The sequence below is a fragment of the Poecilia formosa genome, unplaced genomic scaffold (genome assembly GCF_000485575.1).
Source record: "Poecilia formosa unplaced genomic scaffold, Poecilia_formosa-5.1.2 Scaffold182, whole genome shotgun sequence".
In the NCBI taxonomy this organism is placed as follows: Eukaryota; Metazoa; Chordata; class Actinopteri; order Cyprinodontiformes; family Poeciliidae; genus Poecilia; species Poecilia formosa.
The window spans coordinates 860,613-874,094 of NW_006800121.1; the positions used below are offsets into that span (position 1 = coordinate 860,613).

General features: G+C 41.1%; 2 protein-coding genes across 2 annotated transcripts; one reads left to right on the plus strand and one right to left on the minus strand.

Annotated features, from left to right (window-relative positions):
- The first annotated feature begins 196 nt into the window (after positions 1-196).
- On the plus strand, positions 197-9,095 carry LOC103147407 (synaptogyrin-3-like). The gene is made up of 4 exons (XM_007565727.2): positions 197-722; positions 2,875-3,109; positions 3,858-4,003; positions 5,534-9,095. Exons 1-4 carry the CDS (start codon positions 399-401, stop codon positions 5,741-5,743), a joined length of 915 nt encoding a protein of 304 aa, XP_007565789.1. The 5' UTR covers positions 197-398; the 3' UTR covers positions 5,744-9,095.
- Positions 9,096-11,457: 2,362 nt separating this feature from the next.
- Positions 11,458-13,318, minus strand: LOC103147408 (zinc finger protein 598-like). The gene is made up of 2 exons (XM_007565728.2): positions 13,136-13,318; positions 11,458-12,841 (listed from the first exon to the last, which is right to left on the minus strand). The coding sequence occupies exons 1-2, from the start codon at positions 13,271-13,273 to the stop codon at positions 12,173-12,175; spliced, it is 807 nt and encodes a 268-aa protein (XP_007565790.1). The 5' UTR covers positions 13,274-13,318; the 3' UTR covers positions 11,458-12,172.
- Positions 13,319-13,482: the final 164 nt, after the last annotated feature.

Consider the following 13,482-nt stretch of genomic DNA (forward strand, 5'->3'; position numbering starts at 1 on the left):
TTTTTTTTAAAACAAAATATACAGTTTGGTTCTTTGTAACCCATTCTTCTCCTCTGTGACAGTAGTGTCTGAATATTTTTACTTGAAGAACACAGTTCAGATTCGTTTAGATTGTTTTACCTGCAGGTAAGATTCTGAACAGTCAGAATCTTACCTGCAGGTTGATTGAACAGAAAACAGGAAGTTAACTGGACTAACTCTTTGGTACAAAATTCCTCATGAAGCTTCCCTCATTCCCTCACATCCCAACTTCGACAACTTTCTCCTTATCCAAGCAAAAAATGTTGGATGTGCTACTGATATTAATTAATATACTAACTGCTCAAAACCTCCCTACAGAATCATACTTTAAAAAAAAGTCAAAACAATGTTTTAAAGCTACATTAATTTAAGCACAGATGAATACATTTACATCTGGCAGCTCTCTTTCTCTCTCTCCCTCTCTCGCCCGTCTTTGGTGCTCGTCCCCGCGCCACTGGGAGCGCGCAGGACCCGTCCCTTCAGCAGCGCGCAGCAGCGCATCCATCCTGCCGCGGAGCCGGGTGATCGTGGAGCCGCACAGAGCGCACACACCGAGAGAGAGAGAGAGAAAAAGAGAGAGAGACACACACACACAGAAGATGGACGGAGTGGGATCGTTCGGAGCGGGCCGAACCGGGACCGCTGTGGACCCGATCACGTTCGCCAAGCAGCCGCAGACCATCCTGAGAGTGCTCTCCTGGGTGAGACATGTTCCGTTTGCGTGCTGCATTTCAGCCTGTTATTAGTGTGGCTGTTCATGTGCGTGTGGGGAAAAGCTGGGCAGCGGGGTGTGCGGATAGAAACGTAAAAAAAAAAAGAAGGTGAATTGCTGTGTGTGTATGCGTGTGTGTGCTCGCTAGCGCGCGCGCGCGCGTGTGTGTGTGTGTTCAAGAAATCTGGTGCAGGGTGTTACCAGGGCCTGCTGTTTGGCTGACACCGTCCATAACTGCTTCCACTACAGATGTTTTCCGGGGTACAAGTGACCTATTGTTGCCCGGTGCTGTTATTTCCAGGTCACACCTCACCAGGCACCTCTTTAGAAACACACACACACGCACACACACACACACGCACACACAGCAGATCGGATCAGAGAATCAGACACTCAGGCTAATTATTCATCAAATTAACCAAATTACTCACACACTAGATGCTACTATTTTGGTTTAGTTAAACGCTATTTCCATTTTTTATTTTATTTTATTTGCAATGTAATTTTCAGCTGATGGTTTTACCCTACACGGCTGTCGTTTGCCATCTCACCTGTGATTGGTCCGCCAGCATCATTACGCACGCAGGACCACGGAGATGCGTTGTGGTCTGACGTTCGGGTTCCGCGAAGGAGCTCGTCTTTAGCGGCCCAGGGGTTTGTGGAACAATGAAGTGCGTGCAGTGCGTTTCATTATCTTACGTCTTCTGACAACAGAGCGTCTGTGTGCGTGTGTGTGTGTTTGTTTTTATAGATGGGCCATAACATTTTTCACTTAGATTCTTGTAACCTATAAATATTTCCAGCAGACATATGGAAGATCAGTCAAGATTAGAAATGTAATGAATCCAGAGCCTGCAAAAGGCTGACTGGAGCCCTGGGCAGAATTTAATTTGGGGGTCCACCAAATATTTTTGTGTTGTGTGTTTATCATAGTTGGTTTTAAAGTGAACAAGTGTGCCAACAAGATTTTTTTGTGATTTTATTTATTTATTTATTTTGTCAATTTAAGGTTCTCTATAAAGGTTTTACTGCTTTTTGAGCTATAGTAGCTTATTTTGTCAGACAGGTTCTGTTTAAGTATTTTTAATTTTTTTTTTAAATTTGATTCTGCAGGGATGACTAAGGCTACTAAGACATAATTTGATAAGATCATAATTTAGTAAGAGGATTACATTTTCACATTGTTCCATGTCTGTTTGGATAGAATTGTTTTTTATTCCTCGATTAAAGAAAATTACTTTTTGCCATTTACTCAAGTTTTCTTTATATGACATTAGAATTTCCTTCAAAATCCGAAGCATTCAAGTGTGGCTAAAAAAAAAAAACGAAGCAAAAACAGAATAAATCACTGGCAAAATAATTTGCCAGTGATTTTCATTTTTGTTGCTTTTTTTTAAAAAATACGTAATTTTTTTTTTCTAAAAACAAAACAAAAAAAAAAGATAATATTTAAGTGGAAAGGACAGGAAACTTGAGAAAACTACCGTTTTGAACTTCAACGATGCGTCACCGTGACGCTCAACGCCGCTTCATCCCACTGATTCACCCAGAGCTCCTGCGCGTCTCTCTGCTCAGATTACATCCCCTCATGTGATGAGGTTAGAATGTGGGCCTGACATTATCCCATTGTGTGTCCTTTCTTCATCATATGACCCAGACGCCCCCCAGTATGAGTGCATTTTTCTCTGTGTTGGTGTGTCACATGGCCTTATTAAGCTGAAGACTGCCGGTCAGCTGACCCATGTTGGAGTTTAGGTCCTGAACAAAGAGAGGAACTAGGTGTTTCATGGTAAAAGCTTTAACTCGACGCTGTGAGACGAACATGGCAGTCGCCACAGCAGTCGGTGGCACACTTCTGTTTCGTGTGTTTGGTGTTCAGGGGAGTTTGATTCTGTAGAGGAAGTGAAGCATCCTCATCTTCAGACAGTCAAAGAAGAAGAAGAAAAAAAAAGCCCAAGCAGAAATTAGGTTAATGCCAAAGAGGGGCTTTTAGACCACGTTGCATTCAATGTCCCTGAAAAAAAAAAAAAAAAATGTTTCTAAGCACTAAAAAGAGAATTTCAATCCTACAATACTGATATTTTTCACACTAAATTTACACATTTAACTCATCCGCCTCCTGTTCTTCCTGCCTACCACAGATATTCTCCCTGGTGGTCTTCGCCTCCATCGTGAACGAGGGTTACGTCAACCTGGGCAGCGAGCGCCTCCACTGCGTCTTCAACAGGAACGGCGACGCCTGCAACTACGGCGTGTTTGTGGGCCTGGTGGGCCTGCTGGCGTGCTCCTTCTTCTTCCTTCTCGACTACAAGTTCTCCTCCATCAGCTCGGTCAAAGACAGGAAGAAGGCTGTGATGCTGGAGATTGGTTTCTCAGGTGAGAAGAGGTCAAATCGAACTTTGCAGAAGGGGACAGGACACACGTGTGGAAGAAGGAAAACCAACGCTGCACGTTATCTTGAATTCATCGTCCTCAGTGTCATGCTGTGGGTCACTAACCTGAACCATAGAAGAAGAAAACTTGTTCAAGTTAGCAAAAATATTTGAGACTACGGCAGAGATTAACCTTCACATTCTTTTGCAAAGAAGAATGGACAGAAAAGTGCAAAGCCAGTAAAGACATAACCCCGGCGATTTCCATTCATAAAAAAAATAAAACCCATGTATCATTTTTCAGTTTCACAATCAAACATTACCTCGGCTTGTTACATAAGGTCAGAATAATAATAAACATTTAGGTTTGTAGTCGTAGTGCAACTAAATAAAAAAAAGTTTCAAGAGATATTAATCCCTCCTAAGGTCGTGTAAGAGGCAGTAATAGGTGTTGTTTTTCTCTGAAAACAAAGGTGAGCATTATACAAATTCAATGAGAACTTATGAAACCAGACTAAAGCTGAAAGTAGGTTCTCCAAAACATCATGTAAACATTTGGCGAAATGAAACTGTAATCTGGTTTCATCCGTTAAAGAAATTAGAGTTGTTTTTTGTTTTTAATTCCTAAAATATTTATTCTCAGTTCAAGGAAGTGAGAAATGGGAAATAATGGACCGCAGGTCGTTCCTGCCAGGAGCATCAAACGAGTTTCCTTGGCAATAACATTTCTTTGTTCTGCTGGTTTCCTGCAGGTTTTTGGACCTTTCTGTACTTTGTAAGTTTCTGCTTCCTAGCCAATCAGTGGTCTCGGACCAAAGTCAACGATCTGCCTCTCAACCAGGGAGCGGACGCAGCACGGGCAGCAATCGCCTTCTCCTTCTTCTCCATAATCACATGGGTAAGGCTATGAAACCACGCACGCACTGGAAGAAAAATGCCCAAAAGCCTGGTTTTGAAATTGATAAATGGGTCCCATAAACTGGGTTTGGAGCAGCGCTGACTGTCTCTTCACCTTTATCACGTCTTCAAGCCTTTGTACAACCAAAGCAAGAGCCGTGTCCATTTGCTCAGCACAAAATCGAAAGTGTTCGCCAACAGGCGCTGCTCCTTTTCACTGATTCTGTTAGTGGTGTTGATGGACAAGATCTCAAGGTGAAGTCTTGGAAAGGATGGTGTCTGGTTTGCTTTTTGTAGATGATGTGATCCTGCTGGATTTTTTAAAAAATCAATTGGAAAATGGTGGACTACTCCCTCCAAGTTATGGATCAGTTTCTGCCTCAAGAAGATTAGTTCACCTATCTTTGTATCTCTAAAAACCTACGATCTTATCACCCAACGTTAAAAGCAGCTCTACTCCGTACATTTAACGTGTAACAACAGTGAAATGAGAGCAACTTTGATAGCAACTTAGACTTGCTTGAGGACCAGAGATTAATCTAAATGTTTCTAGTTGGTTTTAATCAGTTTTGCACATCAGCTTTGGGGAATTTTAGTCATTTCCTGTTTCCAGAACAGCCTAGCCTCTGGGGTGTTCGGTCGGGAACGTTTGGGAGTCAGGATTTGCAAATCAGAGCACTGCTCTTGAAATAAAGCAGGACGTCTTTTTATACCTGGCGTCCCATTGTTTGTTTGAAAACAGCAATTTTGATGTCGGCTGGCTTATTGCTTATGTAGCTTATTATTTAAAACAAAAACAAAGATCACCAATAAGCAGGCTTTTGATATCTTTTTAAATAAAAACCTAAAATCTATGTTTTGGTGGTGAAGGTTGATAATTTTGCTAAAAAGTTCAGACATCTCAATCTGTACTGCAAACAGACAGCCTTCTGGTTAGCAGCCAGGCTAAAGTTAGGTGATTAGCATCGACTGTGCTAGTAAATTAAACCAAAAGGCTAAACTGTTTTTTTTTTTCTTTAGTATGTGAGTGACTAAGACCATGTTTCTCTGTGCTGACAGTTTTTGAGTTATTTCGTGGATTTTGGGTTGGACAGAACCCAGATGAAATTCGTTTAAGCAAAGCTAAGTCAGCTTAGCTTAAACACTAAGCTAACTTGGTTTCTTGCCTTGAGCAAGAAAACAAGCTAAGATGACTAGCTAGCTAAAGCTAAGTTGTCTTGGCTTAGCTTAAGCGCCTGTTTAAGGCCCATGTTTGGGTTTTGAACACGATAGTAATATTTATCATTTCTTAATAAGACATATTATTTCAAAGAAACTCCACGGTACTCTCTAAGGAAACTGGAAAACAGAAGACACCAGTTTGTTTACATTTCATATCCGGCATGATTTAGCTCAGCCAGTCGTGTTTGATGGATTTTCTTACGTGGATGAAACCCTGGCTATTGATTTTGATGAGCTCACTCTGACTGTGCAGCATCTTGAATAATTTACTGTACTTTATCATCCCTGCCCCCTCCGCTGCCCTTTGCAGGCTGGCCTAACAGTGCGTGCAGTCCAGAAGTACCTTCTGGGTACAGACATGACCCTGTTCACCACTGAGCACATGGACGGCGCCGCGCCCACCCAGCCGTACCCGTCCAATTCGCCGGGCGGCGGCCCGGCCGAGACCACGGAAGCCTACCAGAGCCCGCCCTTCACCGAGAACAACACGGCCCCCACATACCAGGTTCCCATTTACTAGGACAGACGGATGTGACGGTGGAAGGATTGCAGATGAGAGAGAAAATAGCTTTCTGTGATTTCTGTTTCAAGTGAAGCTGTTTATGAGTTGATCCGGGGCGCAGTTTTCAGTCGCTGTTAGAAAAGGCTAAAAAAAAAGAAAAAAAAAAAAAAGAGAGAGAGAGAAGAAAATAGTCAGGCGTCTGCTTCTTTGTTTCCTCCTCTCGTTTCCTGACCCCTCCTGAACATTCCAGCTTTATCTGCCTTTTTTCTAGACCTGCAGAAAGGAGTTTCCTCCTGCATCAACGCAGATAAATTGAAATCAAAACCAGAGGAGGGAAAACAGAAGCGGGTCGCAAGTAAAGTGTTTCAAAAACCATTTTGTCAAAGAAAGAGATGAAGTGCTGAACAAGTTCCACCACAACAAAGCTGTTTTACAGGTGCTCTCTTGGAGCTCCTTGATCTTGTTGCTTTCATTCGTTCAGGTGTCCCCTTTTCTTGCCAAACACTGGGAATGCTCTTGTTTTCTTTCTTTTTATATATCTTTTTTTTTTTTAAAGCTGCACTGATAACTCCTCCTGAGCTCCCAGCTGGTGATCATCTGCTCTGAATCTGTACGTTTTCAGATGTGGAGATCAACTAAGTGCCATATTGTTCAGAAAGTGACTTAGTGCAATATCTCACATTCTTATGTACTGTAGGGTAGGTACACACTGTACTGTATTGGAGGTAGAGAGGTCATAGTCAGGGCAGGTCAACTGTAGGTTCTGTCTCAAATAACACACTTCTGAAACTCCTGTAAAATCCTTACCCTGGAAAGTTTCTAATACAAACATGCATAACAAATGAGCAGTTCTCGAAATTGAAATGATCAGTCCCAGAATTAGGGTCTTTCTAGGAATCTTCAAAGATGTAAACAGCATCACAGCGGAGAATATTTCTTCTCTGCTTTGTCCTGGTAGATGAATTCTGAGGCTTTATTTCATTCTTGTAGGCAGTTCAGTTTGATTACAACGATAACTCAATTCTCCAATGCAGCGTTTTACTTTTCTGCAGAGCAGAGCAAAATCTGAATCAGGCCTTGGGCAGAATTTTCTTTAGGGGAACCCTTGAGTTTTTTTTGTATGTTTTGTTTTGCGTTTTTGTATTCCCCTCTTATTATGCAGATAATTAGTGAACCAATTATAAATAAATTTTACTTTGTGATATATTTGGTTGACCATCACATCATCTACCTTGAATTATTTCTTATAGGCATTTCTAGTTAAGTGCTCGTTTTAATCATTTTCATCAATTTAATATTCATTGATTTTATTCTTATTTTTACATGCAGTGAAGAAACGATAAAACTATAATCTGACATTTCTAGTTGGCACACACAGCTGTCCAAGTGCTTAATTTTTCACATTTAAAAAAAAAAAAGATCATGACATAATCCTCTGAAATTTCAAGTGAAAAACCTACACATGTGCTACATGTTGAAGGAAAAACCAAAAGCTGCAACAACATGGTTGAAAAAACAAGAAGTGACACTTTGTTGAAGCATCTTTCGTTTCAGTTTTTGCCTTCAGAGTTTGTGAGCAAACAGTCTCATAATTCATCCGTAGTGGATGAGAATGTAAATGAGGTGTGTAATCTGAGACGGCATCCTATGGTAAGAGCGTAAGACGAGGTGTGTAGGGCTTTTCTGGAGAAACTGGGTCCTTTTATGTTTCCATTTTTTTTTAACGCTGCCAAACTGTCCTGTGTTTGCTATTGCACTGTTAGTTTTCCCAGCATTTTCTTTAGAGGTTAGAATACAGATGAGCTTTTGTTGAGGTCGGGTCAAGTCTCAGGCAAAAGAAAGAAGAATGAATCTAGAGTTGACGTCTGATCCGTCAATCCTCCAGTCCCGCGTTTAGATCCGAGGGGGTTAATCGTGACATGGATTGATGTCGGGAGGATGTGGGTCACCTTTTGCTCCGATGTATATAGCACCATCACTTCTGTGCTGTGGTCCACACACACACACACACTCTTGCCATTCATCGATCTGTCGTTGTGATGAGGGGTTCACATGAGAGCAACTGAGATCATCATGCAGGAGGAGAATAACTGATGTCTGACTTTTTGCCAAATAAACCTTTTTTTTCTTCCTCCACATGTTTTTGTGACAGTTTTAGCAAACTCTGTCTTGCGCGCTAACTTAGATTGTTTATAATTCATCCTAAATTGTATACTGAAGTTATCCAAAGTCCAAAGCATGAACTCAAGAGGTTTATTTATTTTCAATAAGCAGCACCAAATGTGAAGACTCTTCTCGGAAGTCTTGTCTAATGGGTTATTTCAGCTATTTATTTATTTATTTTTTAACAGTGGGCTGACACTAATATTTTCTCAAAAGTCAGCTTGGCAAGTTGGACTTAATAACACTTAAACCTTTTGTATAGAGTTCATTAAATATATAAAAAATAAGTCATTTTTTAAGTTGGCTCCGAGGCGTTTCGCAGAGCTTTGACAAGCAGGCAGTAGAGTTTAAAAAAAAAAATGTCCCCAAAAAGAGGAACTCTGGCTCTTCACTCAGTGTTTTTCTCAACACTGTGATCCTGGAGATCACTCATATATTTACACATGTAGCTGGATGAGTGTTTAAATGTGTAAAGCAGTTTCAGGTTGTTGGTATTTCTGCATCAGGAAACATCAGCAGGTTGGTACAAATGAAAGCTGAGTGGAAAAAACTCAAACAAATTTAAATGGACGTTTTGGATTAAAAAAACCCCCACAGTGTCCTTCAGTTTAATATTTTCTGTTTTCATAAAAAAAATAATAAATCACTTTTCATTTATTTTTAATTTCTAAATTCAGATGAGGAAAAACTAATTATCAAACATGCACGGAATCATGTGGACAAGTCATTTATGTTGCGCGTCTGAACCCGACTACTCCCCCTAGTGGTTGACTGACTTGACTGTCACCGTGTTTACAGCGGTACAGCACCAGCCCGCCTGGTGCGTTTGGCCCAATTCAGTGAATTTAAACTCTAAAAAGTGAGATGAAGACATTTCATGTGGTGGGAAATGATCATAATGATATTATTTAAGAGGGAGAGGGTAAAAAAAAAGCATAATTGTTTTTGCTTTAAGTCCCTTTTGGGTTAGTGTAATGAATTTGGGTTGCTGTCAGGTCAGGATGTTTTATCGTTCTCAGTGCTTCAGTCTCTTATTCAGTCAGTGTGGTAGATGATGATGATTATTAATAATAATAATAATAATAATAATAATAATAATAATGATACAAGCATTCTCTGTGTTTTGTGCTCTGCCCTATGTACACTATGTGGTATTGGTTGATTGTAAAAAAAAGTACAAATAAATAAATAATTTTAAAAAATCGAGCAAAAAAAAACCCTCAGTATGTTCATGAAGTAAATGGAACTCTTGAACTCTTGTGTGATGCTGTCCAGGGTCTGGTTTGTCCTGTGCTACTGAAAAGAAGAAAATATTATCAAAAAGAGTTATTTATTACCTAGACTGCACTCCTTTTTGCAAATACTTTGTGGAGAACTCGTTAAACAGGGCCGACGTCGATGTTTTACGCCATCGTTCTGTTGTTTTGTGAAGCTGAAGTGATGAAAAGGCTGTTAGATGTAGTTCAGCTGGCGCCGTCAGTGGTACCAGAACAGTAGGTTGCATGGATTTTTGCAATACACCCGTCCCCTACAGCCCCTCCCCTTTAAAACAAATCTGAAAATAACACGAGGATTCTCGCTGACTGACGAACTGGACGTTGGTTTTTGTAGCCCTTTAACATGTTTCTAAGTTGTTTCCTCCTGTTCTGAAGCTGTATGGCCTCTTCAGTGTAAACTCGCTGTGTACAGAGATGTGTGTCACTGTCTGTTACCTGGACTGCAGTCTGACCATCACGCCAATAAAAAAAAGACAAAAATCGCTTTTGGCCTGCGTGTTTCTGTCATTATTTCAGCGGTGGCTACACTCAGAGGACATGGAGTTGGCAGCAGAGAAAGATTTCGTCATGTTTTTATTGGCTGTAATTAGGGCACACAATTTTTAAATTTGCTTGAAAATAGAATCCTTGAAAAATGTGGTGTGAGTGTCTCCACACCATGATGCTGCCACCACCATGTCTGAGCGTCAGCATGCTGTGTTAAGGGGAAGCAATACTATTCAGTACCTTCTTACTGTTCAATACATTCTTCTGCAGACAGAGCAAATTATTTAAAAGGAGACACGAGTCTTGAAGAGCACAACTGAAATTTTGACTGTAATTTTTGATAATCACTTTACATTTTACTTCTACCTCACAATTATGTAGCTGAAATACAATTTTGGATAACGGTTTTCAAGGAACTCAGAAGATTGTGTCCCTTCAAAATGGACGACTACACAAAGATGCAAGTTCAAGGAAAATAAACATAAAAAAAAAAATCCAAACTAGATTTTGGTATGTAAAATACCTCTTCGTGGGGAAAAACAACCCATAGTTTTTCAGAATCATTCTGAATCCACCAAATAATGTTATACCAGCAGGCAAACATGGTGGTGCTACTATAATGGAGCCGCTTTGTTTCTTCAGGATCAGGACAACTTTACAAATTGAATGAAATAATGAATTCTCCTCTGCAGCATCATTTTGCAACATTAATGTACCTAAATTAATTAGCAGCAGCTAAATTCACCTGATATTAAAATGTTTTTAATGGTGTGAAACATGTATATGCGGCAAAAAGCAAAGTGGAACTACGCGTTTGCTGAGCTTAATATACCAGCTCCTTCTCAGTGAAACGCTGGTAAAAACGTTGTTAAAGGGTTAATAATACAGGAGCGACGACTTCCTGAAGGCGGAGCTTCAGGAAGAGCCGGAGCTTTTAAAGAGACAGAGGCCCTCAAAGTCAGATGTCATATTTGATATATAGAGTGTAGGGATGTTCCGATCGGGGTTTTTTGCTGCCGATTCCGATACCGATCATCCATGAGGCCCATCTCAGAACCAGCGTCTTACTCCGCAAGCTCAAAGATTTCAATTATTTTTCGGGGTATTTGTTTAGCTTTCTGACCGTCATGCTAATCCGGGTGAGTTTGTCCTTGTGCGCTACTTTACCTGCCATCTGGCCGCTCCGGATGTCCTTTTTTCCTGCATTGAGCCTCGAAAATACAGCCAAACTCCGTCAAGTGCTTGTCTTTTAAATGCCATGTTAGATTCGTTGTGTTGATGCATTTTGACGTGCTTCACCCCAGAGGTAATTTTCCGCCGCAACACGCAAACGTGTCGCTCTCAGAGCGTTATAGTTCCACACGACAGGATTTGTTGCAGCGCGCTTGCGCAGTGTGAAGGAAAGAGATGAGCTGCACACGCAGGCTGCGAAGTGAGAAAAATGTGATCGGTTTTGGTGATCAGCAGCAAGAGACCGTGATCGGGGATCACCGATCATACACTTTTTCACGGAAATCGGCCGATTATGATCGGTGGCTGATCGATCGGCACACCTCTAATACAGCATTTTTATAACTGAAATTGCACAATATTGCACAATGTGCTTGGAAGACATAATACTGCCCCGTTAAAATGAAAAAAAAAAAAAAACAGTACACATTTAATGTAATGTTTTATATAAAATAGAAAAAACTAACTTTTTTCTATTACAGGCTTTTTTTCTCTATAAAAATTAATCTTTTTTTTGTTCAGTCCGATACAGCTGGAATATGACAGACTGAACTAGAAACAGTGATGAGACAGATGTCCAATGCGATCAGCTTTATTGGAAGTGGATGGAAAACAGTGCACTGATGTACGATTTCCGGGCAAAACCAGAAACCTCAAAACAGAAGGAGAAGCGCTGGCACTTGTGTCGACACATTAAGGTGCTTGATGGAGGTTATGTTTCTTCAGTCAGACAAATCAAAGTAAAATGTGCAATAATTTAAAGCTGGGACTAAAGTCAAACGAGCTCAGTCTCATTTCCCAGTGATTCTTAAGGAGAAGCAGAGGACTGAAGATGAGTTTGTTTCTTTGAAACCTCGTACAGTACAACAGCCCTGGTGGTGATCAACGAACATGCCAAGATTACCGGATGGGGATATGAACGGAATGAGTGTGAATGTAAAAAAAAAAAAAAAAAAGTTCATAACACTTTAAATATCAACAGAAAAATTTGTTCCAATATCAGAAGCAGCTTATTTTCTGTCACATCATGACAAAAAGAAAATCCTTGCACCATCAGCTAGCTGACCACCTTCTGGCATTAAGCAGCAAAAACTAAGCAATTAATCTGTTATATTTAAATAAATACGATACTAATTACTGGAACTGAATTGCTTAGTTGTTTAACCAAGCAGCACCGCTGCCATGCATGCTCATAATGACTCATGTTACCAAGACAAAGTGCAGTTCTCCGTTTAAGTGAAAGCAAAAAAAGCAATGTTAAAAAAAAAAATCAATCATTTGAATTCCTCTCTCAGACCGCAACCCAACTTCCTCCATTATTATTATTGTTATTATTATTATAGTCACAGTTCTGATTACAGACGCTCTCAGTGAGTGCCAGCTGGAGGCGTCCTTGAAGGAAGCAGGTCCAAGTGGAAAACCATTTGGACCCACCCATCGATATAATCTGCCTCAGAGGAAGGCCTGAGGCTCCCTCTGTTTGCGTAAACGGCAAACGGGCTGCTGCATCTGCCACGCCTTCACAGAGCTGCAGCTGAAATGTCGCCCGGAAACAGACGTAAACTGACGGGGGGCGAAGGGAACGACGGGTGATGATGCGGCTGATGGACTGCAAGGAGGGGAACTCCTCGCTTTCGGTGATGTGCAGGGTCTTGTGGGAGTTGAAGTCTTTTGGGGCCAGAACCTGTCGGCAGGTGGGGCACACCTGGCAGTCCAGCTCGGCCGCCGTGTTGGCCGGCGTGGCGGGCGTCTGCCAGGCGTTCTTCTTGTTCTTGTTCTTCTTCCCCCCACTGGCGCCGGACTGCTTCTCCAGCGCCTTGCAGTCGGCGTGGGCGGTCAGCAGCTCCTGCTGCTTCCCGGTGTCCGGCAGCAGGACCAGCAGCTCGTTGAAGATGCTGTTGAAGTTGTCGCCCAGCAGGTCCTTGCAGCTGCGGTGGTACTGGGCCGCCGAGATCACGCTCTGGAAGCGGAGAGGAGACGGTTACAGAAAACAGGGAAGCAGTCAGGTGAGGGTTTTTTTTTTTACTTACGAACCTGCAAAAATATTGTCAAGTATTTTTCCTTTAGTTTCTAGTTTCTTAGTCCATTTAAATTAAAAATAAAACTATCTTACAGGTAACTTTTCAGCAAGATTCAGGAGATTGTTTAAGGTAAATAATTCTTTAATATTGATGAAAAAGTTCAGGTTCCACTGGTCAAGTCATTTCACTTATATAATCTATTGAGTACAAAATGGCAAAGGCGCCGACGTTACCTGTCTAAACTGAGCCGAATAGTTTTTGAACTGGTTGAAACTGGACTCGTCGTGGTGGAGATATTTTTTAATGGACTTGATGAGCTCCAGGTTTCTCTGCTGGAAGTCGTCCGGCACCAAATAGCCATTAGTCGGCATTTTTTGGGGTCTGAAAGAAGAAGGATAAAACAAGACAATAAAACAGAAAGCAATTCTGAGGATTTTCAATTATGACACTGAAGAAGACGAGTTTAATGGTTTTTATTGCACAGGAGAAAGATTAAGACAACAGTCATTGACTTTCTGGTAGGCTAAATAAAAATCTTTTTGCATGAATATCTTTTGTCAACATGGACAGCTGCAACATG

Bases quoted from the DNA above. Each gene is read 5' to 3' on its own strand.
- LOC103147408 (XM_007565728.2), bottom strand. From the start codon at position 13,273: ATGCCGACTAATGGCTATTTGGTGCCGGACGACTTCCAGCAGAGAAAC. The intron at 12,842-13,135 runs GTAACGTCGGCG...CTCCGCTTCCAG, and splicing joins ATTCGGCTCAGTTTAGACAG to AGCGTGATCTCGGCGGCCCA.
- LOC103147407 (XM_007565727.2), top strand. From the start codon at position 399: ATGAATACATTTACATCTGGCAGCTCTCTTTCTCTCTCTCCCTCTCTC. The intron at 723-2,874 runs GTGAGACATGTT...TGCCTACCACAG, and splicing joins TCCTGAGAGTGCTCTCCTGG to ATATTCTCCCTGGTGGTCTT. The intron at 4,004-5,533 runs GTAAGGCTATGA...TGCCCTTTGCAG, and splicing joins TCTTCTCCATAATCACATGG to GCTGGCCTAACAGTGCGTGC.